The 26,024-nt window shown below is 38.8% G+C and overlaps 1 protein-coding gene across 6 annotated transcripts; it reads right to left on the bottom strand.

Annotated features, from left to right (window-relative positions):
* Positions 1-1,123: 1,123 nt before the first annotated feature.
* uso1 (USO1 vesicle transport factor) lies at positions 1,124-24,986 on the bottom strand. Of its 6 annotated transcripts, XM_037764753.1 has the most exons (27): positions 24,726-24,986; positions 21,346-21,432; positions 19,445-19,509; positions 19,273-19,349; positions 19,049-19,060; positions 18,710-18,763; positions 16,736-16,836; positions 16,536-16,638; positions 16,292-16,347; positions 15,270-15,390; positions 14,948-15,126; positions 14,723-14,863; positions 14,540-14,628; positions 14,290-14,444; positions 13,607-13,812; positions 13,438-13,458; positions 10,257-10,367; positions 9,838-9,956; positions 8,402-8,583; positions 8,179-8,300; positions 7,941-8,079; positions 5,604-5,770; positions 4,532-4,588; positions 4,108-4,209; positions 3,905-4,009; positions 3,475-3,690; positions 1,124-1,999 (listed from the first exon to the last, which is right to left on the bottom strand). In XM_037764753.1, exons 1-27 carry the CDS (start codon positions 24,789-24,791, stop codon positions 1,925-1,927), a joined length of 2,928 nt encoding a protein of 975 aa, XP_037620681.1. In that variant the 5' UTR covers positions 24,792-24,986; the 3' UTR covers positions 1,124-1,924. The 6 variants fall into 6 exon arrangements, with proteins under 6 accessions (XP_037620681.1, XP_037620683.1, XP_037620684.1 ...); XM_037764755.1 differs by lacking the exon at positions 13,438-13,458; XM_037764756.1 differs by lacking the exon at positions 18,710-18,763.
* Between the last annotated feature and the right edge of the window lie 1,038 nt (positions 24,987-26,024).

Raw genomic sequence — 26,024 nt, 5'->3', positions numbered from 1 at the left:
ACAGTCATTACAAGAGGATTCATAACAGCAGGAGGCCACCAGGAGGAACAGCAGAGACAGACATGACAAAGCTACTGCACAGTCAATCATTTTACTTATTATATTACTCTATTATACAACTCTCTCGTTGACTCCATGCAGTGCCAGTCATCTCACTAACTGTTAAAAAGAGTGAATGCATGTAATACATGCATGTGAACTACAGACGATGAAGGGAAGTGATGTGAAAAAGTGATATGTGGACAGACAGAAAATAAGGAGAAGTAAAATAAGTAACATTGTTTTGTTTCCTATGAAATTAATCTGATGTGAATTTAATAGTGTGAGCTTGACACATTGAAAATGTAAAGAAATGCATACAGAATAAAAACATGCACATGCTGCTGAATTTAAGATGTTTTGATACAAAATGTGAGTGTTGGATATCAACATTTTCTAAATGTTCACACAAAAGAAGCTTATTCAGCTGGTAATGTGAATAAATGTAACTAATAATATAAAATATGAGTAGCTCTCGGCCACTTTCATTTTGTCAAAGTAGCTCTAAGAGGAAACAAGGTTTGAGACCCCTACAGTAAAGACATTTTAATTGTTGGTGTCTTTTTTGTCGACCTATAACTATAATGTATATTATTTGATTGTCACAAAAAGGGCTGCATATCGAACTACAATTCTTTTCGAGAACCAACCAAAATGTATCTGAAGCAGCGAGAGTCAGAAAGACGAACACAAACCACAACTTCCCCGGTTCAAATGCGGCTGGGGACCATTGCTGCATCTCTCTCTTCCTTGTTTCCTGTCATCTCTTGTGTATTGCTGTCTAATAAAGGCATAAAAATGCCCCCCAAAAAGTACCTGAAGTTGTCCTTGAATGCTTGGTGAGACCTTTATGCTTTACTCATACTTTGCATTGAAAAGTTTGGCTTTGGTCTCTGGTATCGTCACATCCTAGAAATGTCAGAAATCTTTGCCGTTATTTTCTATAATGTGTTTGGTAGCGAGGACATGGCAACACCAGGCAGATACTGAAACATAAACATAGGCAATATGTATTGACATTTTTCAAAGTTATCCATCCCTATATTCAGACATACATGATCCTGAAAAGACAAATACAAAAGTCTCATTGTGGATTTAGTAAAATTTAATTTATCTACAATTATCCCTCCATTCAGGCATACAGACTGATAGATTCTTTATTCATTTCAATGTGGCTCATAAACTGATAAGTTACACAATATATCATACAGAAGCTGGATGCCAGTACTGGACAAAAAGTTGCAAAAATATCTTTTTTGTCTTTACATGTTTTCTGTCAGTGTTTTGCAGCATATTGTAGAGCGGCTGTCGTCGAGGGTGAAATGGAACAACTCTCTGAGTGTTGAAATACTGTAAATACACTGAACTCAAACTGATCGGGGTGGGAAGATAAATTCAGGATGCAGCACAGTGACACGTCGCAGGTGATGCTAACGCTGCAGGTGCATCATGTTTATGATAAAATGAGAATAATATCAAATCTGCTTACAGTTGCATTTATGCTACATTTTAAATCCTCCTCTACATTTTCCAGATGACTTGTGCGTCAGTATTAACCCTAGCGTTTACTCTTGTGATTACAAACTATATGACGATACATTACAATAAACACAAGACTGGTAAAATCCATCACAAGCTGGCGGTAAAAGTAGCAGAGATGAATGCACCGTCACTGAAAAACTTGAAAAATGTCCAAATAACTAACATGTACATGTGATGTGACAAGAAGGTGAAGAAAAATGAAGATAGCATGGCAGCTGGAGAGAGAAACTGCATCAATATATTAGTCCTGTTCTTCAGTTTCTCAGGTGTGTTTTTGCGTTTTTTTTCTTGCCTGTTGGCAGACAAATATTCCCATTTTTGTTTTTCTTTCAGTGTTTTTCCTCTAGTCCTCGTCTTCATCCTCATCGTAATCCTCGTCCGTTTGGTCCCTGCCGTCCAAATCGTCTTCATCGTCCACCTGTAAGCAAAGTGTCACAGTCTAACTAAAGCAAACACACACGAGACACAGCTGAGTGGTCGGGACACAAAGCAACGTCTTTGAAGTTGTAACGTTCACTACTCACGACATCTCTGCTACCAAAAACTACCACCACCACAGTCAACTGGTTAAACTGGGAGCAGACCTAGATTATTAAATGCTTCCAAGTCTAGTTTTTGTCTTGCTAGTCAGATAAAATGAATGAGTAAATATAGAAGACATAGGATATAGAGGTGCTTTAAAACCTAACCTGTGATTTTCGGTTAAAGCAAACTCAGGTCTGTTTGCTTGGTAAGTAGGGTTCATTTAGGCTGGTATGAAAGCTGTCAATTGAACCCTGGTGCGAATCACACAACCGAACTGAGACCGCCGGAAAAGGTGGGTCTCACTTCGCTTCTAAGCGAACTCTGATGCGGTTTGTTTGTGGTGTGAAAGCGAACGAACCAACCACAGGATTTTATGATACCAGATTTGTGATTTTAGAATGATTTCAAAAGCTAAACTAATACATTTAAATCCATCTATCTTATAATTGATCTGTATAAGGCCATGTTTATAACCTATATATGCAAATCAACACGTATGCACGTCATTTCGAAATTTTTCCCCCCGATTCCCTGTTGAAGCTGCTGTGCTTGTATCCAACTCTGTAGACTCTGTCAGTTCATTAAGTCCATTAAAAAGTGAGTGACGGTGATCCCACAATAAAAACAACACGTTCACATCCCAACTCATCACATACTGCTGCTTTGTCACGCCCCTGGGCGTCACTTTAGGTTTAGGCATCAAAACCACTTAGTCAAGTTTAGGAAAAACCTACATGGCTGGGCTTAAAATGACTACGTTTGTACAGTGAAAATGTGACGTGACGTTGTGAACATCCACCTCCCCTTCTTCCTGCCCTGAGTGTCTCTTTGCTCTTTAAACTACGTCACCACAGCACTTTCCCTGAGCATTTACTGTTGCTGCGGATGGGTTTACATTGTAGGTAATGGAAAGCCTGGTGCATCTCATAACAGCGCTAAAGCGTGTCTTGTGTGGCGATATCACACACCGACGGCCGTGACAAAGCAACAGTATTGACGCCCTGGGAATGAGAACAAGCTGGTAATAAACACTGAATCACTACTGTACATGACGCCTCCTTTCGTCCTGTCTCTACCTGTTAGTTATTATTCATCATAACCACGGACGCATTCTGCTGAAAGTCACCAGTTAAATCGAAACTCCTTTTCGGTTAAACTTGAGTCAGCTGTTGGAATATCGATTCTCACAAGTGAACACGCAACAACAGGACATTTTGATGCTGATACTATTTCAGATGTCGGGTTATTTCAAATTTTATTTCATTATTTTCTACTCCTGTATTTTACTGTCTCGTCTACGCAACCTCCATTCTCCACAAGTTTGGAGTTAAAATGAATTTAGTGAAAAATATAACACTGGTTGTCTACCGTCTCTCCCAGGTCTTTGAGTTTCTGTTTGAGGCTGTGGATCTTCTGGTCCTGGTCGGCCAGCAGCATCAGCAGGTCGTCCTGCTCCTTCTTGGACTCTTGCACCTCCGTTTGCAGCTTTGCTTTCTCCGTCTGCAGGATGGCCACCGTGCTGGTGGCTGAGGCCAGCTGCTGCTCCATCTCCGCCCGGCTCTCCGACAAGCTCTTTGCCTCCTCCTGAAACCGACGAAGAAGAAGAGGGAGAGGGAAGAGGAGGAAGAGACCGGGAGGGGGGAAAGGTGTAGATGTTAAAAAGAATGATCCATAAATACAAATAATGGGAACACAGGAAATAAATCATTTCAAAGAGGTCAGAGCCAACTGGTGTATAAATATTGGAAGTAAATCCGGCTGAAGTGAAGTCCTACAGACATTTAGTTATTCTACACACCTTGAGTCTCTCCGTCTCTGTCGTCTGTGCTGCCAGTCTGCTCTCTACTTCGGCCATCTTGGCAGCGTCTAATGAGCCGTCACTGCTGGAGACTGCGTCCGAGGACTGAGAGGAACCAGCGGGAGGTTGATTCATTTAGTATTTGTCAAGAATAATGTGATATATTTGGAACAAAATGTCATTCATATTTTCAAGATATTTACCCCAGCAGCTTCAGCTCTTCTGAGCAGTTCTTGTCTCTCCGTCTTCATCTGGTTGATTTCTGCTGACTGGGACTGGACCTGACTCCTCAGAGCCTCCAGCTCCTGCAACAAACAAAATCAAACAACACTTGCATAAATACATCTAATATATAAATCATTATCTGAACGTGAGATTGAAGTTTTAGGGTTAAGTCTGGTGTTAGTCAAGGAACAAATGGGCATAGGGCTCAGTGACACAAGTTGGGAAGTCTAAAAGTATCAACAGGCTGTTAGTTTTCGTCTTTTCATGGGATTTGTTAACAAGAAGAGAAATATAGAATAATAAGTCAGCCTCGTACTTTACACATATACGGTATATATTCATTGTAAAACAAAGGTTATTTTCATGCCCTTAAAGGGGAAGTGTGTTAGTGATGAATCCCACCTTGAGCAGTTCTGTGTTGTCTGATCCTCCTACTGAACTTTCTGCCGTCTCCGACCTCTACAGTTACACACAGTGAAAACCAAATACATTAGTGATGCACTATGATGTCATTTTCACTGTGACAGGATTACAGTAAAACTCTACATCCAGTTCTAAATGTAGGATTATATTCAGAATAGCGCTGTGACTATCAGCTTTTTTTTTATTGTTGATTAATCCTCAGATTATTTTCTTATTCCTAGTCTACAGAATGTCAAATGTAAAAACAAAAAATATCCGTCAGTTTCCCAGAGCCAAAGATGACATCTCGAAATGTCTTCTTTTGTCAGACCAACAAGCCAAAACACAAATATGTTGGTATCATCCTGTACGCCCATTTAACACAATCAGTTACATTTATATCAACTCACAAAGAGCAACTAAAATATGATTTGACATTTTATTACTGGGCTCTGTAGGAAGGAGGTGCGCTTGGATGGAAATAGAGTGCTGCAGGGATGACGTTCATCCAGATCCAGACCGATGGATCGTAACACCCCTACTATTAATTTTCTGTGGATGGACTAATTGATTAATCAACAAATTGGTGCAGCTCTAACTCAGTCTGTCTTACAAACACTCAAACTTCTAGTCCTCAGGGAAATGTTCCTCAAACAAATGTAGTTGAAGTTCTGTTGTAAGAATTTATTTGTTTGAAGTAGTTTTGGTTCACCTGAAAACTGTAGCTGGTGACTGTTACTGTAATGTTGTCTGTCTGGTACCACCATAGTGAAGGTGTGGTTTGATGTTCAGAGTGTGTCAGTTATTATTTTAGTCTATCTGCTGTTTATATGGATCTGGATCTGACCAGAGAAAACTTATCACTGTTTTTGTGATGACTTGGAAGACAGTTTGTCTGCCAATCCATCATATTCTGGTGTTTGAACCGTGACCACCGTTGCTGTTTGGGAAACGCTCCCCAGGGTGTCGCTCTGTCTGGAGGGGTGTGTGTTATTTTTCCTACACACCTCATCCACCTCCACTTCAAGCTTACACAAACAAACACACACACTGTACGTAGACATTTACTTACCAGGGTGTTGATGAGTGCGTCTTTGTCATCGAGTTGTGTCTGAAGGAGTGTGTGCTGTTGGCGGAGCTCCTCCACCTCCTCTCTGAGCTGTGTGAGCTCCTCCGTCTGCAGCCCGTTCACCTGAGAGACGTCGCCCTGGCTGTTGGACTGAGTCTGGTTCTCCTTACCTGAAGTTATAAACACATACGCTCAGTTAAAATGTAGGAATGTGATAGAAATGTTGATGTAACTCCTTTATTGATTTGTGTGAGATATGTACATAAATAAACAATAAAAAACACAGTGACTGTAAATGATATAGGGCGAGCGATACTGGATTTTTTAGAGTTTAAATAAATCTGATAACGACTTAGTGGCCGATCTATCAGCCTGGACGATTTATCAGTGTGGCTCTCATACAGTAAATTATCCCATTAAGGGGAGATTTTAGATTGTTTGAGTTTCTCATTGTATTTAGAGGCAGGTCTGTTTGCAGCTTTGGTTTTACTTGTTTAGTTTTTAGCCATTATGATAACATTTTACTCTACTATCTAAAATTCTTTAGATAAGGCCTTGTGAACTCTGCTACATTCAGCATTACGACAGAGAAACAAGGAAACTACATGAGTCATCAGACAGGTTTTTAACAAGTCCAGTTTAACCACATTTATCTTCTAAAAATATTTGGAGGAAAATTACTTCCCATCTTTCTATTTTCAACATCCAGTTGACATGGCTCCTACCTGGTTTTAAGTCTGAGCTATTGCATGTATTGTATACGTGGAGATGGCATTAGACTGCACTGAACCAGACAAATAAACAATTGTGCATTAACTTAAATTTTCACTTTAACACAATGTTGTGGGAATAGTTTCACATTTTTGGGAAATAAGCTGACATTAGCTTCCTTCAAGAGAGTTAGATGAAAAGATCGATACCACTCTAGTGTCTGTGTATTAAAGTAGTAAAACAGTAAAGCAGCTGCCAAAGCCACCAGACTTCATATTTTGTTGTGTTATTGTGTGACTTTGGTTAGTTTGGATTCACCAAAGTCACATAACAACACAAACAAACTAAACAATTGAGGCAGCGATAAACCAGCAACCACTGTTCTGCAAGGTCAAATTACTGTTTTCTTCAAAGGAGTCTGGTGGCTTTGGCGATAGCATAGATGGATACAACGGCTTCAGTTCCCCGTCAGAAAGGGCTGTCTGACGTAAGTGGTGAAAATATTCTAAATATAACATACACTTAAACTGATATTGATTTTTTTTAGGTGAGCCTTTCTTTTCGGTGGCTAAAATACATTTTGCTGCTGCCCCCCGTCCACAGCAGCACATGCTTTGGTTCCGTAGAGTAACTCGTGTCTGCTTCAGCAAGCTGGGGGCGTGCCGACCGTCATCTTCTGTAGGTAATACACTGACTAGGGATAAGTACCTCATACAACTCCACTTCAAAACACCCAAACTATCCCTTTAAGTACAGGTGGCGCTAGAGTTGGGACGTTTTTAGCTTAGCTTAGCTTAGCACAAAGACTTGAAGCAGGGGGAAATTGACAGCCTGGCTATGGCACCTCTAAAGCTCACTAATGAACATGTGTGTTGTATTTACTACATACATAAATAAAAATAAAAAACATTAGTTTTTTCGGGGGAGCTACATGATGCAACTATGTCTTGATTAACAGTTTATCCATCCACCGAGTATTTTTGAGCAACGTTTCAAACCTTAGCAAGGATTATTGCCAGATACTAGAGCTGTCCTCGACCAAAGAAATTCTTAGTCAACTAACACTCATACGTTTCTGTCGACTAATCGATGATCTATTTGATTTAATGGACAAAAAAAATTACTCATCAACTAAAGAAAATGACTCGACTAAGAAGGGCAGCGCTACCAGATATGGCCAGGGAGTGCAGGTTTTAGTATGCGTTTCTTTACAGGTAAGATGGTACTAAACTCTGCAACCTTATTGAGACGAAAAGACACCTTCCTGTTGTTTACCAACGAATTCTTACATAACTCCCCGAAAACCTAATTCTCATTTTCACATTGTATTTGTGAAAGAAAGAAAATAAGTGTATTCCCAAAAAGGTTGAACTACTCCTTTAAAACCTCCTGTTGTTGCCCTCTGAGCAAACACACGGTTGTAAAACTGTATCTTGCGATGTCGCTGCATATCACTGTCGCCCCATATCTCAGCAATGAAGCAGTAAAAGGCTATCATCAACAAGGACGGTGTGAAAACGAGACCAGAGTTGTTCAAAATAAATAAATAAATAAATCACACGTAAATTGAATTAAAGACATTTAACTTTGCCAAAATCAGACACCAGTCAATCAATGAGGTGAACCCACCTAATTTTAGCTTGAGGATGTTGTACTGATCCTTGTGCTGCTGGATCTGGGACAGCTGCTGGGTGGCGGTCATCTGCATCTGTTCGCTCTGAGATGTCATGGACGTCACCTGCTCCTTCAGCTCCTGGATCTGAGAGTCCTGAGGATCGCACAATCAAAATAAAACAGTCAACAGGAGAGTGCTTCAAATATAAATAACATCAAATACACAGAAATGCAAAATGAACCTGCCGTTTACCTGTTCTCTGATCAGCTCTTTATACTGAGTTACGATGTTGTCGTGTTGTTCTATTGTCTTCTTCGTCTCCTCTTCCTTCTTCTCCTCCTCACTGGATTTGTGAACTGCTTTGGTGATCACACCTGTTCAGAGTAGTGGGAGAAATCATTTGTAAAAACACCATTTAACTTTGCAACTGCCATGATTAACTATCACTGGATGTGGAGGACTGTCTCCTACTGACCCTCCAGCTCTTTGACCAGCTTGGTGAACTCATGGTCGAACAGCATCTGCTCCGGAGACGGGAAGACCGGCTGCGGCTTCTGAGCCGCCCGCGAGTACAGCTCATGTTTGGTGATGAAGCCCAGTTTCTCTACAAAGTTTTCCTTTCCGATTCGCTTCTCGATGAGCTGCTTTAGCTTCTCTCTGCGGACGACAGAGACGACACGACAGGTCTTAAAACAGGATACAGCTTTTAACAGACACTGTATTGACATGATTCAAATGAACCGATCTTTCCTTTTTTTAATCGATTTAGGGCATTTAGATAACGTTGGCTAACATGGGTACAATTCTGGAAAAGATTGAGTACTTATCCATGCATGTCTTTTTAAATGTTAATATACTATATGTGCACATTGACTGCATGACAAAGACCCAGGGAAGTATCACTGTAACAAAGTACAGGAAAAAAAGAACAGTTATTACACATAGCTGTCTTTCATTTGTACCCAAATAATTAACAATAATAATAATAATAATAATAATAATAATAAACTTTATTTATACAGCACTTTTCAAAACAAAGTTACAAAGGGCTTTACAAGATAGAAATGGCAGACAAACAATGATAAAAACGATTTAAAACAGTTACATATGAGAGTCTAGTACACTAAGTAAAATAAACAATATAAAACACTTAAAATAATCAATAAAATAAAAGTTAAGATAATTAACAGATAAAAGTGAAAAGTACACTTATAAAAATGTTTTTAAATAGGGCTGCACGATTGAGAAAAAAAATCTAATGGCGATTACTTTGACTGGTATTAAAATGTGATATGATTTGTGATATTAGAGGAAATGATCATTTTTACATCATTAATCTTATTGTTAATGAAAAACACATTAAAATGATTATGGTGTGATTTTTGCGGGGATCTGTACCAAACAAAGATGTTTTCTTAAGTCTGTAGAGTATGATGTGATGATGTGTAGGCCAGGACATCTCTGCACGCAGCACTACTTTATTTAATTTAAAATGGTATTTTTGCACACAATTCGCCTTTAACAAATATTGCTCCTCCTGCGATTTGAAAATTGCAGTAGGCCATATTGCGATTTTGATGAAGTTGTGATTAATTGTGCAGCCCTACTTTTACGAAGGATTTAAAAGAGGATAAGGAGCTTGAGGTTGCTCCAAACTGACTTGATAATAAAAGTAATCGTGCCCTTGTTATACAATGAAGACCTACACACTAAAGAGGTCAGTTTCCACAACTGAACAGCAGGCTATTTGTATGATTCTCATACTGCATCTGTACATATTGTACATGGAGAATCTGTGTTCCTACTTTAAAGCTTCAGTCAGTCCAAATTCAGCAAGCAAAAACAGTTGAAACAGTTCAAGAGAATGTGTTTACTGAGTTGTTTTCAAGGATTATGTGAGCCGACACTTACTTGGTGTAGTTTTCCAGCGAGTTGTCGTTGTAATAGATGCAGATGCCGAGCAGCAGAGCACACAGGCCCTGAACCAGCCGCTCATCCTCTCCCAAGTTCTCTGAGATCTGAGCTGTCAGCTGCAGGAGTCACAACGAGTCAAAGATTCATTCAACACCAGTTAGTTTCAGACTCAAACACACCGTTTTTAAACCTGGGAGTGGAATACAATGTAATAATAGTACATAGCTGTCAATCTGAATGAGAAGATTTAACTGAATTCCTCAAAAGTTAACACTTAAAAATGAAAATATACGATCCATCTGAAAGAAATAAAGTGAATATTGACAGTTTAATTGTTTGTTGACAAATCTGTGACTATATACAGACACTTATTGTAATAAAATTGGTGGATGGCTTGCAAGCTGCTTCAAGGATACGAAAGGAACGTTTTCCTGATTGTGTAGAAAGTGAGTGACAGCGATCGGACAGTTGTTGATCCAGGTACACAGCAGCATGAGGAGGCCCACCCTGGTCTGAACTTTACTGCCCTATAGAGAAAAAGAAAAACAAAACAAATGTCAACATGTGCTTCTTGAATGACAGTAAAAACTGCTGATAACAAATATGTAATATTCTAGAGATATTAAAATATTTAGACGATGAAGAACCAGATGTTAAATGTGGGAAGTTATGTACATTAAGGCTCATGATCATAACCAGGATCAGAATGGAAACTTATCAATTATTAATTACGTTGATTTTGAATCCTGGTCTTTTAGACTTTTGTATTAAGTACAGATTGAAACATTAGTTAAGCAACAGTTCTGGTCATTTCTTTAAAAGAGCAGGTTATAATTTGCAGAAGAAATCCAACAAAATTATTGTCATTGTATTAAATTCAAATGAAAAAAAAGAAAGTAAAAGAGGGCTGATAAAATGGCAACAAAAGTGCTTGAATATGAGTTGGTGTTAAAACAAGCATTAATTTTGTTGGTACATTTCTAACAATAAGTCCAATTTTATTCCCATCCTGACATGTTGAGACATTTGTTTTCCCAATCAACAAAAATAAGGAAATGGTTAAATAAACCCATCAACACTTAATTGGGAGCACTTCAAACACATCAACCATTAGTGTTTAAGTTATCAGTTACAAACAAAAACAAGGACATAGAATACACAAAATTAATACACTCAGTATATTCAAACAAGGTTAGGTATCCTGGAATAAGAAATCAGTCTGTAAAGCCTAAAAACCCTCATCTTTACCTCTAGCCATCAGCTATTCCACAATTTTCAATTCGTTTGTGGTTTGCAATTATTATTCTGCGAGCGGCTGATGACTTGTAATACAAGTATCATGAAATTGTAATTGAAACATTTTATTTTTAGCTATCAGCACATGCAAACTCCACTAAATGTGCGTTTTACGAACAAAAAAGAAACTGTAATAAAGAGATGATATAAAAATGACCATGCAATTCAATGAAAACAGCTTCGAGAAGCAGGTAAGAGAGGTTTCAGATCTGCAACAGATCTCAACCTGGATTATATTCATAGAAAAGTCTGCTTCACATTATAGGAAACCTATAAATTTAAAGTAAGTTTTAAATAATTTATCTCAAACAGCTGTAGAAAAAGAAAGGACGATTTTCATGGAGTTGGAATGTAAGATGATGAAAATTAAAATAGATTCAATCATTGCAGAGGTGAATATAATCTGTAAACTCTACACTGTAGGTTACAGGTGCTCAATGCAAAATTCAGAGCATTTTCTATTTCCTCCACACGGCTCTCAACATGGAGACAGCTGAGCCGGTGGCTCGCAGCTAACAGCGCTAACAGTTTAAACAACGTCAATAGTGCTGGCAGAGCTAACGGTGTTAATCTGGGGGGGGAACCGGAGGGTGGGCGCTACACTTCCGCGAGGACGCCATGGGTCGGGACGATGTTATCAGCTGTAATCGCCATATGAGAGCAGTGCAGAGCGGCGGCCGTGAGCTAGCCAGTGGGGCACGCTCACATGTACTAACATGCACTAAAAAGACATGCATGACCGGCCCAGCTATGTCAACAAAGCACAAAGAAGCTCGAATTACAACACAAACAGAGGGAGAGCGACTTCATTCTCTGCTCAGGTAGACATTACTCCTCTATATCATAGCAAACAGTTGTTTGATGGCATATTAATGCTCTGGATATTGTATAGAGCACCTTTAAGGCTGCTAATAAGCTGGTGCATTAACACTTAATGCACATCATGCTTTAAGAAGAGCAGCAGATCTCTTTCCTGAAGTGAAATGCCAAAAATTGAATAAGTATGGAGATCTGAGTAATGAAGGTGTGGGGGGAAACTTATCAGCATTACAAACTACAAAAACTTACGAAATCACCTTTTCAGATTTAGTCTCCAAATGTGACGTAATGCAAAAATGAAGAGGAAAACAAAAAGACAGGAAAATGACCACAAGTATTAATTGAACAAAACATCATATACTGTGCTATAGGGCCGCAACTAATGATTATTTTCATTGTCCATTAATCTGTCAATTATTTTCTTGATTAATCGATTAATTGTTTGGTCTAAAATGTCAGGTGGTGAAAAATGCCGATCAGTGTTTCCCAAAGCCCAAGATGACGTCCTCAAATGTTTTGTTTTGTCCACAACTCAAAGATATTCACTTTACTGTCATAGAGGAGTAAAGAAACCAGAACATATTCACCTTTAAGAAGTTGGAATCAGAGAATTTTAGACTTTTGTTCTCTTAAAAAATGACTCAAATCGATTGATCGATTATCAAAATAGTTGCTGATTATTTTAATAGTTGACAACTAATCGATTAATCGTTGCAGCTCTACTGTGTCCTATGTGTTTGTGTGGGTGATTGTGGTTAAAACTACAGTTCAACAGTTAAAGTTGAAGACTCAAGCAAGAAAAATAAAGGCACATCCCTTTCTTCAAAACTGAAAACCAGCATTACAATCAGTTCAACATCAAGGCGTTAAACTCTCAAAGCTAACTGACCACATTCTTGTCAGCCTGAGGGCTCACAGGTGTGGGAGCAATAAGTATGTATGCAACTGGTCTCCTCCCATTTGGATGTGATTGGAATACCTCCACATGCCGGCGTCTAGAAGGCAACTGTTCAGATATCTGAACCACCTCCGCTGTCTCCTTTCAATCTTTGAGAAGATCTCTCACTCAGACAGGAATAAGGCCCAAAAGCTGCTGCAGCACACTTCCTGAACACAGATAAGGGCTTGCAGCACAGTGAACCAACCAAAGTCACAGCTCAAAGCAGGTGTTAGGATGACATAACCATAAAATATAGTTGCTGTGTCCCTTTTCTCTGAACCTCTCTTGTGTACTTCCCCACTAGTGAACACAGTGAGAGTAACTCCCAATCTGTGGGGACGAGTGCACCCGTGTGCCACCCTTAATGAGGAAGAATGGGGTCATAGCCATAAGTTAGGGACGAAAGAGGGGTAGTAAAGAGTTAAAGGGAAGAAGATCCCCAAACTTGTGGGCCGACGAGACCTCTACTATAGATGCCAAGCCAATAACCAGCAGAGGTGACGCCCAAACACTCACAACACACACAGACAAGCGTTACTTACCCGCCGGACGATCTTATCTCCCTGCAAAACCACAATAACGTGACACTGTTCCAGTCACTGTTGTTGACACTTCAGTATTAACCTTTATTTGCCAAAAAATCCATCCACAGACACACATGAGCTAGCTCAGCTGCAGGAATGAAGAAGATGCCAGTTGTTGTTGTCCTACCTGGGAGAGGATGTTGGTGCACTGCTGCAGCAGGGAGACGGGGGGCTTTCCCAGACTGGTGGCCAGTTGGACCCTCAGCAGCTGCTCCTTCTGGGTGAGGTTGTCCTGCAGGGCGTGAGCCAAGGCCACAGCGGCACACCAGTTGGACAGAGAGTCTGCTGAGAACAGGCCTCCGCACAGCAACTGGCCCGCTGATATGGAATTGGCTGATGGAAAAAAAAGTGAGCGAGTCGTTAAATAAATAGTTGTAAATACATAAATAAAACTGAAGGGAGAATAAAACAACGGTCCATATAGTGCTGCAGGAATGACTTCTAAAATCCAGATATGAGTTAGCTTTTTAGCACTTCCGGTTCCTTCCTCTCAAAGTAAATGAGTCAGATGCCTGAAATAAGGTCTGTGGTTTACACAAGCATAAGAGACTTTAACGTTTTGTTCTATGATACAAAATACTAAATCAACTAATTAATTAGTCACCAAATTGCATGAGTGTTAGTCAACTATCGATTCTATATAGAAAGCTGTTAAAATACAAACCAGTTTAAGACACTGTATTCATAAAATTGATGAACCTCCTGGAGTACTGTTTGTACAAGGAAAACATATGATGTCTTATCACGACAAAATATATAACAAAACAACTGAAAATGCCACTTATAAGTTCTCATCTTGGTGTAACTGACCATCAATGGTGGAGGGCAGCAGGGTAGCCACAATCTCCCCCTGTCCTTTCTGGTTCTTGTACAGGAAACACTGGAAACAGTAGAGGACTGCACAGCGAAGCACAAACGGTTGTCTCTCATTCACCATGGACATGAGCAGCACCACGATGGCTGGTCTGTGGACAGACGAAGAAGAGATCAGAGAGAAAGCTCAGTCAATTTTACTATCAGATGGATGTGTGGATGTCTTGGTTCATTGGTTGCATCTTACCTCGGTGGGTTTGAAGGAGCATTGACAGACGCAAAGTAGTCCTGGTTGACCTGTGAGCCTCTGATGACCTCCGATACAGTGTTGATGGTCTGAAAGAAAGAGGCCAGATCACAAGTGTGAATGCAGCATGTCTCAAAAAGAGCTGAGCCACTCTCTGTACTGGGTAGGGCTTTCTGTTTTTACCTCAGTGAGGATGTCAGCAGGCACACCGGTGGCCATGAGGATGGTGCACAGCTGCTGCAGCAGACCACACTGGTACATGGACTTCTGACAGCTGGCTGTAGCTCCAGGAGAGTTCACTGGAGACACCATGACTCGCACCAACTGGGAACAGAACATTGTGCACGATTATAGTAAAACATCCCATTGTTCCTATTGCAACACTTGAACATGACTGTTGTGCGTTACCTGCAACATGAGGTGAAGGTTGGTGACCTTCTGTGCCGACCAGCCAGAGTTATCATCGCCGACCTCAAACCAGGGTTTCATTCTCTGAATGTAGGAGCCCTCCTTGAAGAAGTTCTGATTGGAGCTGTTGTTCTTCAGCAGGTTGAGCAGCAGCAGCAAACAGTCCTCCACCACAATACCTGCACAGGTAAGGGGAAAAGGATGTGCATTAGGACATATCTCACAAGAAAAACAAAAATCTTACTATTTTAATTACAGAAAATACAAGATTGTTTTTAAATCATTGAAGATTAGAAACTTCCAAATCTCAAAATCCTTTTACCTCCATCGCTGCTGCCCTCTTCTGTGATGATATCTAGAAGACGCTCAAATGCGTTTTCAAATGCCACAATTTTCTGAATGGCAGCGTTGCTTTTGGTCAGCTGTTGAAGCAACAGCAAGCCCTGTTGGAGGAGAAAAACAGACCAGTCAGCCTTGATTTAAAATACTGGTACTGGTGGGGGTGTGTTTTTTTAAGCAGTGATTCTCAACGTGCGGTCCGGGGATCCCCAAGGTTCCATGCTACTCTGCCAGAGGGTCCATGAAAGGTTTTTAGATTCCTTCATTTAAATTATCATGATATAATATTTTGTCTTTTACAAAAGGCTTCATAGTTCAACGAATATTTTAATTTTAAAATCAACAATATAATAGTTCATAGATTACGCTCTAATCTAACAACTCTTAGAATCTGCAAATATGTTGAATACATGTCTAATATCTTTCTAAAACATTTCTGGTGTTGTTCTTTCACATAACTAAGACTGTAGAAGTGTAAAATAAAAAGGCTCAAATTATTCCAAAGGACATACATGAGGCAGTCCCCAGTATTTTCTCTATCTTGTAAGGGGTCCTTGTCTGAAAAAAGATTGAGATCCTCTGGTTTAAGGTACCGGTTAGACAGGAAATACTATCTAGGAAGTCCAGTTTGAGTAGCAAATCTGTGAGTTTGAAGGCTTCTCAGACGCCAAAACACTGCACAGGGGTTGGAAACATACTTGACACAAGATTTTACAACTCTAGAAAGTCATTATGGCTGCAATTATTTCATATTTTGTTGCGATGATAGTAAGATAAATTAGAAAATACAATGTCCACATTACAACGTAATCCACCAGGAATGTGCGCTTGCATGTACATGGTTGGTCAAAGCAGCGCCTCGTCGGATGACGTTACGTATCGTTGCAGCCAGGAACAACTTTTTGCTGGCCGACAGACTGGCCTCATTGAAATGAATGAGTTGGCTGCGTTTTTTCACACACAAATAAAGTTGGTCTGAACGTGACAGCAGGGACGGGTACTCACATCGTTGCGAATGACTTCTCTAGAGTCTGCCAATAGGTCCATCAATCTGGAAACACCTGCGAATAGAAACATAAATATAATCAGCTGTTAATTACTAGTTGAAGTAGAAAACTGACTCATCTTTTTGAGTGAATTTTCAACTGTTCTGGAGCTAACAGGTGCCTTCTTGATATAAAACTGAGGGTGAATAAAACCCTGACATATAAAACAAGTTTGATCAGATATGTAGAGAGGAGCGACTCACCCATGGGGCTGACCAGAATGATACCCTGGACCTGGACTCCCTGGTTCTTCAGGAGAGCAGTCAACAGCTTCACCCCGGGCCAACGCACATGGAAGTCAAACTCCTAAAAAACAAAATCACATCAGTGCATTAAAACGTCAGGCAGTTGTTTAGACAAATACAATAACCTCTTGCCACTTCAAGCAGAAACAGTTCAGTACCTCCAGCAGACTGAGAAGCAGAGTCACATGTTCAGGGTCCTGAACGAACTGGTCTGTGAACTGGGCACCCAGGTCATCTGACTGTTTCTGAGCGGCCTCATCTGTGAAGGACAATGAAAGCTGAAGTTAGTAACATCTCCAGTAAACACTACAGCAGGAGTCTAGTGAGGGAACCAGTCGGTTTGTTCATAGCAATCAGCCTGAGTTAGACAGCAATAATTACTAATAACCTACAACTTCTAAATCTTTCCCCAACTCTTTATCGCTGGGGGTTTTCTGTTTTTGAATAATGATTTTACAAAGAATATGTGAAGCAATGAAAGAAATGTGCATGTGCTCAGGGTGATACTTGTGAACACGCCTTCTGGGAAAATAAAAGGGCGACACACAGATGAGGGGAAAAGCTGGATGGAAGGGTGAAGAGGGTGATCTCAGTAGGGTTACTGTGAATACGGACGAATAGACATTTAATGTGGGATGAGCTGAGAGCTTCAGTGTCACAAGGTGGTTTGCAAAACCACTGACTGCACTGAAAATCAGTGTATACTCTCCTAGTAATCTTACCATAACTTAAAAGGTACTTACACTTAAACGTATCTAGCAATGCAGCTAGTTTTAGATGTATTTATCCATGGTCGGATTCGGATATATCCATCTCTAAGATTTGTGAAAATATGTTGTGGCCTTGGAAAATTACATTAATGCGATGCAATAATCAATATCTTTATATTAACAATGGATCAAACGACTATGTGTGATGTAAAAATAGGTCATTTGTTGTGATGAACCCACACAGAATTATATATAGAACTTTTTAGCCTCTTTTAACTTTTGGTTTTCCAGCTCACATCTTTACAGTTTTGGTTTTTGGTCTCACCGCTCTCATCTGGTTGTTTCTAGTAACGACAGACAGCAATGAAAACGCTTTGATAAACCCACCGTACTCTACCTGCCCAGCACCAAACCACAGAGTAGAGATGCACCGATGCTAGATCGAATATCGGGCCGATACCGACTCAAATAGCTGGATCAGATATCAGTGACAATGGGGCCGATACAATAAATTCAATTCTATGTTTATGTGCTATATAATTATATACTGGAATTTTAATTCCTATTTAAGGTTTGACCAGTTTGTTGCTGCATTAAAAAGGTTTACACCTGAATTATAATTCCTGTTCATTTTGAAGCTTTTTTTGTCAAGTTGCTGGTGTACGATTTATTGTTTTAATAATAAATAACAATTCAGTAAATTTATATCTATGTATTTATTTGTTACATTTAGTTTGACAAAGTTAAGAAAGGGATGTTTAAGTCAGGCCTATTGTTGCCTTACAAATAAAAGAATGATCTAAGTCACTTCCACACAGTGAGGCATACAGCTAATTGATTAAACACTGGTATCGGATCGGTACAGGTATCGCTATCGGTATCGGGACTGAAAAAATCAGATCGGTGCATCTATACGGCAGACAGACATAGTGGAGCAATTAAGCAGCTAAAAAGGCAGATAGTTGAGACCAAACACAGAGCTAAACAGAGAGCGAATATTGGACTTGCACCCCGATATCTATATCTTTTCATAACATATAAACCTATGTCTGTGCCAGATGTAATGCTTTTATTGCAAAATGCGCAATTGTTATGAATATTTCAGTGAGGAATTATGATTTTTTTGTAATTTGGGTGAACTGATATTAAAAACAAATAACAGAAGCAAACAAAACTAAACAGTATAATTTCACCACAACAGTGCAAAAACACCCAGGTATTAAAATGTGAAGGAAACCACAGAGCAATGGGAAATGACACATTAACAGACAGACAGAGGTTCAGGGATGTGATGGGATTAGTGAAGCCAAACCACCACCCAAACACCTTCCAGTCACTTTTCCAGTGCCGACTGATTTTAGTGAAGTTAGTTAAATAGCAGTTCTATAACTACGGCAGGGATAGCTTGGTTTCAGTACTGACCAGGCATGGAAACATTCTTATGCTTCCCTGAGGCAGGGATAGGGGTTACTGCGTCTGCGAGTGCGGGGAGGGGGGGGAAGAGGAAGTTTAAAACCCTCACCCAAAAGCTAGCATTCATTTCAACCACTCTGAAGAATCAGTTGACTGATATATGCCATGACAACAACCAAAACACAGCCTTGAATTCCATCAGCTATTTACAATCTGTGTACTGCAGCAGCAGGTGTAAACAAGACTATTAACGGGCTCTTTTTCCACAACCCAACCAAAAACAACGTATGATTTGTAAGTGCTGCTGGTGGTTAGAGGGGGGCATCATGCACAGTCAAAGAGTTTTACCTTCTGATTCATCTGTAGGGTTAAAACATGGAAGAGAAAAGAGAGACGAGAATCTTTACATACAGCAGTCATTATCACTGTACAGAGGAGGGGAATGCAAATTCACTGAGGTCCGCTTGACAAGAATTGAACTCATCAAGTGGCCACACAATTAGGAGTAATTATCTTCAAACGATAACCAATTTAAGGTGAATGTCTAATAACTGTCGGAGGGTTTTTAATACCTTGCTCTTCCTCTTCATCGTTGCAGATGATGTTGTACAGTGTGTCCAAAGCATAGCCGAGGATTTCAGAGTCAGACCTGTTCAAGTAGCAGGAAGAAGCAAAGTGTTAGAAACACAAAGGTGTCATTATTAACTTGAGTCAAACAAAAACACAAAAACTACATCAACATACCTGTCAGTTTGCAGTATGTTAATCAAGTGATCCATCGCCTGCGTGCCAACTTCCAAGCGATATTTCTACAAAAGATAATAAGGACGTTTAAAATAAATAGGATTTTGAAAGAGTATAATTTAAAAAATGATTTAAAAAAATAAGCTTTAACACAGGAGAATAAAAGTTAAAGCGTGGCTATCGAACAGTGCCAAGTCAAGATATGAATGAATTGTCCAATAGGGCTGGACGATATGGCAAAAATCTTCTATAACGATATATGTAATTTCATATCTCAATAACGATATATATCACAATATAGCATATAGCAGCAGTTTTCTGGTAGTCCAATTAATTAAATAAGCTATGTGAAATAACCACATGGTAAAGCCTATTTTTGTATACTCCTGTGTGAATTAAATACTTGACAAATGAAAAGTACTGAGTATTTTCTCATTTTAAGAGCTTGAGTGCAAAATGAACATAACAGTTTTACGTGAAATTATAGAGAAAAAAGGAATAAATATATATCTATAATTAATAATCAATATCTATCGTGATCGAAACAATATAGAAAAATACAAACGATAGACATTTTTATATTGTTTTGACGATATTATATATTCATATTGCTCAGCCCTAGTCCCAAATGAAAGTTAATAAAAAGGCGCTGGCAAACAGAGAATGCGACTTAAAATAACTGTTTTCTTAAAGTTTATTCTGGATATGTTATGCAGAAAACTGAATGCTGCTTCTCAAAGTTTAATTTTTCAGCTAGCAGACCTGTCCCAGGTGACCTGAGAGGACCGGACCGTCCATACCTTTGTAGCAAATCAGGAATGTTTTTTGGCCCTAACCTGCTCAATGCTTTATAAACCAACAACAGTATTTTAATAATACTCATAAATAAATGATCCACTGTTGACAGGACAAGCTATTTTTTTAAATAAAGGAATTTCAATCTATGTGTACAAAGAAAAATAACAATCATGAACTTCGTATTGTATTTCTTATAAAATACAGGAAGCCAGCACATCCGTGTCTGCGTTTCTGACCAGCACTGACACCACTGCGTGTTAATGTGCAACCCTGCGCCTCCTAAACCCTTTATTCATGCCTGATAAACTCATTACTCGTGGTTGATGTGGCAGCCAGTTACAAAACTGTCCATGAACAGAACTGAGAGGTGGCTTTGGGGAGATTTATGTCAATGATTAGTTCATTTTTATCAGCAGAGTTTGATAAACGAGTGCTTCATCCATGACAGTGTGACAGAGAAGAAAACATTCACAAACATAATTTACATTACGTTAATACAGGGCAACAGGGATTTCATTCCACTGCTATTTCCTCCTTTAGGGAGAGCTACTCCTGTAAATCAAAAAAAGGTTAATACACTAATCACCTACTGAATGAAAAAAGTACTGGAAGCATCACTAATGTGGCTTAACACAAACCCCATTCAGTTGCCAGTTTATAATATCTACCTAGATAAAAAAACTAAGTCAAAGTCAAAACCGTTGTATAAGTCAAATACAACAGCACTGCAATAAATCCAACCTTTAAGGTTATGATGTTCAATTTCTATTCAAACTGCTTTTTATACTGAGAGGGGCTTTAAGTATATTGTCCACACCATCTATATTAATGACGGTAAGACTAAATATTAAAAACACTCTCAGTAAAACCAACACAATTGAGCAGAACCACAGACTCCGGAATGATCATAAAATTCAATAAACACCTCTCTAAAACAGTTTCAACAAAAACTGAACATTACAACCTTCATGAAGGCAGGATTGTTTGCGGGATTGTTGTATTAGCCTGCATTAGCTTTAGCTAGGTGTACCTAATAATCTGGTAACTCAATGCATTTCTACTGCACCTGTTTCAGATAGCTTTCTCTTTATACTTTACTGTACCTTAGAGAGGGACTTCAGGGCCCGGACAGCATCTCTGCGGTCTTCTAGGAGCGTCGAGGAGGCTACCCGGTCACACAACTTCTGGATCTGTTAAAAGAGGAAACAGTTATTTTGCCTGCCTCATATACAGCCAGGAGAAGATATCAGTATTTATATGTCCTAATAGCTCGGGCATTTTGTAGATCAGTTAACGTGATATTCCCTTATACTTCAGCGGCATTGAGTACAGGGTATCATCACAAATTTAAGTTGGATTTGTTTTGGTATTTTGGTTTTTAATACTTTCCTCTAATCTTTTTATTAACATTACATTTATTTTTACAATGAACACTTGAAATGATGAAGGCATTTGCAAATGACAATGTAGTACAAAATGTAAACCATACTTTGGTGCTTCATTTTTTTTACCTCTTTACTTAAGATTTCATTACACTTGTTTTTTTCTTTTTATAAAATGAACCATAACACTGACAACGAGGAAAATCTTGGCCAGATAATAATGAGAATAAAATATGAAATAAAATTTAAATCATACCCTCCAAACTAAAAAGAAATTAGGTTTGAATTTAAATCAAACACTTTTACTAAGCATGTTTGCAAGATATTTGGTCAATGCTGATCTAAAGAAGAAACCATAAAGTGCATCTTTGGATGGACGGGAAAAACAACACTGAATGGAAATACTATTGACTCTTCCGGCCCATAAAGAGTTAAAAAGCAATAACTGATGGATTTGGGTTACACTCAAACAAATTGCTCCCGAATTCAAACTGTCGATTTAAAATGATCTCTGTGCGTTCTGCTTCCCATATTCTTTGGTTAACATGGTCACAACCAGCAGAGATACTCAGCCGGTAACATGCCACATATCAATTTAAAGAGACAAGAAGGTTGGGAAACACTCGTCTAATGAACACTATACTGTAGAATGGGACAAGAATCAATAAATAATATAGTAAATTTAATGTAAATATGATTTACTAACTCAAGAGAGTAGATTAAAGTTTAGTTACTCTTTACATACCAGTTGTGGGAAAGACAGCAGTGATGTGAACATGTCATGCAGTTTCTTGATGAATGTATTGTGCATTCTGAAGAAGACACTCGCTGCCTATCTGAACAGCCAAAACAGGAATGTCTACAGACAAAGATCTGGTTATGTGGCTAATTACTCTCCTGCAATGCCTGCAGTACTCTGCATGCATCTCATATAGTGCTGTACATTAAGATGTTGTTTGTTTCATACTGGCATTAGCACCCTGTGATTTTCACTGGAAATTGAATATCGTTGGGTGTTGAACACAAGCACATTGAAGTAGTCCCCTCGGACCTTGGATGGTGATGAGAAGCTTTCACTATTTTATGAACCAACCAATTACTTGAGAAGACAATCAGCCGATAAAATCAATAATGAAAGTAAGCGTTAGTTGCAGCCCTACATGACGGCACATTTTTATGTGCTACTAACTGCCTTTAATTCATAAGCGTATCTATGTTCCCCAGCTTAATATATCCTCTTAATATAACACATTAACAAGACCTTTCAAAGGGTTTATGTTCTCAGCAATATATGTTCCTCTAGGTCAAGTGCTGAAATCACCCACCTACAGTTTATAGCCTACTGATATTATACTCCTTGAAACCTGCACCATCAAATTTGAAGGCAAGACGTTTTTTTTCTTTTTTAGAAACTGATATCTCCACAGTGGCTAATCGGATTTTTACCATTCAAACTGCATCTTCCTCCATTCGTTTGCAATCTGAACTGTGAAGATAGCCCTTACCAATCTCTTACAATGTTAACGTTAGTTTATATCAAGAACATAGGACCCTGGGAACATAGAGATGACTATGGTTTTCATTTACTTATCTATCAACTTATCTCATTCCATTCTCATAAACAATATTTCATTCTTCTTTCTCATTACATTTGTGCAATACTGTCAGAGATACTGCCACTTACTTTCACACACAATCATCATTTTCAGATGTATATAGCACTATATTTCATTTTACTCACATCACTTTTTTATCTTAAACTTATTGTCATTTTATCTTATATCTGCCTTTCTTATTAATGATATTCCATCTTCTTATTGTCATTTTATCTTATCTTAAATATTGGTTTTAGTGCTGTGCTGACCTGTTCTCTCATCCTAAACATGTCATTGTATTGTTGACCCTGTGGTAACCTGCACATGACACATAAAACTGAAACTACAACTCATTTAATGCTCTCCTTTCTGGATGTGGATGTATTTAGCTTCTGTTGTTGTTGGAGTTTATATGAAAATAAAGATATTGTCGACAGCTGATACTCCTTATAGTCCTTTTAGTGTGTGTCTTTCATCCATTGTCCCCATTAATAACAGCTATAGGTAGAGTAAACAGCTGGTATGTCTGACAGCCCTGCTGCTCCATATTTCATTCCTCTTTCTCATTACATTTGTGCAATACTGTCAGAGATACTGTCACTTACTTTCACACACAATCATCATTTTCATATGTATATAAAGCACTATATTTCATTTGATTTACATCATCACTTTTTTATCTTACACTTATTGTTATCTTATTGTCTGCCTTTCTTATTAATGATATCCTATCTTATTATTGTCATTGTATCTTAACTTAAATATTGGTTTTAGTGCTGTCCTGACCTGTTCTCTCATCCTAAACATGTCATTAACCCTGTGGTAACCTGCACATGACACAAAACTGAAACTACAACTCATTTAATGCTCTCCTTTCTGGATGTGGATGTATTTAGCTTCTGTTGTTGTTGCAGGTTATTTAAAAATGAAGATATTGTCAACAGCTGATACTCCTTATAGTCCTTATAGTGTGTTTCTTTCATCCATTGTCTCATTCATTACAGCTGTAAGGTAGAGATAACAGCTGGTATGTCAGACAGCCTGCTGCTGCTGCTGACTGACATGCTAACGTTAGCAGCTAATTAGCTCTCTGAGTAGCTCGTTGTTCTGGTTTAGTGAGGCCTCAGCCTCTTAAACATGTCATTCTGGGTGTGTTTTGTAGAGACAATACTTAACCCTCAGTGTATAAACACATGTTTTATCGCTGACGTGTGTGTGGTCTCAGTTTGTCAGGTACACAGTGGTGGAAATGTTAGCTAGCCGCAGTTAGCCGCAGCCAAGGCATATAGAAAGGAGGCTGAGTAACGCGTCATCAATACGTCATAGCATGGGGGGTACCACACATGCGCAGTAGAATCTGGCCGAAATTGAGCCAATCAGAACGCAGCACCGCAGCTTGAGTTACACTGCGCATGCGTCATACCCAATACAACAAGAACCGTGTCTAAACCTCCTTCCTTAGGCCTTGGCCGCAGCTAGCCGCAGCTAGCCGGGCTGTTTTCCTACCGTGTCCGCTCCGGACGGCTGCGGCCCGGCTGCCTGTCCTCCCATCACTCCTCTGAAGAAGTTCATCTCTACAGGACGTCCTCTCAACGCGTCTCTCCTTCCGACAAATCCCCTCAGACTCCCCCCTCACTGGTCCGTGTGATAGCGATGAGAATAGAGGTACATAAAGGTGATGTTTAACTCTGTGTGTGTACACAACATGGACAGACTGATCGACCCGGAACACTGATGAGAGAGCACTGCGCATGCGCGGCAGACGTGGCGATACGTGGCTGATCAGTAGACCAGTAGTTGAGTTCAGTTGTTTAAAGGGCAAGACAAGTTATTGATTAGACTGTGTGTGTGTGTGTGTGTGTGTGCGTGTGTGTGTGTGCGTGTGTGTGTGTGTGTGTGTGTGTGTGTGTGTCTGAGAAAGATAATTTACTAATACAAAGACCAATTTCATCCAGTTCATCCCTGTGAGAGAGATAATACAAAGCAATTAAGGAAGAAATAATGCAAAAAAACAAGCAAAATATACCTAATTATCATAAAGAAAAGTAGGCTCCCAGTGCTATTTTAGTATATATTTTATAATTAGAATATTATAATGCAATAATGCAAAATAATGCAAAAAAAAATCTGATAGTACAAGTGTTTTATCTGCAAAATATGCTTGATTATCAAAAAGAAAAGTAGCCTCCCAGTGCTATTTTAGTATATATTTTATAATTAGAATATTATGATGCAATAATGCAAAAATAATTGATAGCAAAAGTGGTTTATCAGCAAAATATGCTTGATTATCAAAAAGAAAAGTAGCCTCTCAGTACTATTTTAGTATATATTTTATAATTGGAATATTATAATGCAATAATGCAAAAAAATGTGATAGTACAAGTGTTTTATCAGCAAAATATACTTAATTATCAAAAAGGAAAGTAGCCTCTCAGTGCTATTTTAGTATATATTTTATAATTAGAATATTATGATGCAATAATGCAAAAATAATTGATAGCAAAAGTGGTTTATCAGCAAAATATGCTTGATTATCAAAAAGAAAAGTAGCCTCTCAGTACTATTTTAGTATATATTTTATAATTGGAATATTATAATGCAATAATGCAAAAAAATGTGATAGTACAAGTGTTTTATCAGCAAAATATACTTAATTATCAAAAAGGAAAGTAGCCTCTCAGTGCTATTTTAGTATATATTTTATAATTAGAATATTATTACTGATGCATAAACATGTAGTGCTGTAAGAGGGAGATTTTAATGCTGTATGTATGTAATGTTTTATTTTAATTTAAAATGATG

This window comes from Sebastes umbrosus, chromosome 3, assembly GCF_015220745.1.
Source record: "Sebastes umbrosus isolate fSebUmb1 chromosome 3, fSebUmb1.pri, whole genome shotgun sequence".
Classification (NCBI taxonomy): Eukaryota; Metazoa; Chordata; class Actinopteri; order Perciformes; family Sebastidae; genus Sebastes; species Sebastes umbrosus.
The sequence above is the reverse complement of the archived record's forward strand: the minus strand, read 5'-3'. Positions and strand labels throughout refer to the sequence as shown.

Coding starts and splice junctions, on each gene's coding strand:
- uso1 (XM_037764753.1), bottom strand. CDS start 24,791: ATGAACTTCTTCAGAGGAGTGATGGGAGGACAGGCAGCCGGGCCGCAG. Junction 19,350..19,444: donor AACATACTGCAAACTGACAG/GTATGTTGATGT, acceptor CTACTTGAACAG/GTCTGACTCTGAAATCCTCG. Junction 2,000..3,474: donor TCAAAGACCTGGGAGAGACG/GTAGACAACCAG, acceptor CTTTGCTTACAG/GTGGACGATGAAGACGATTT.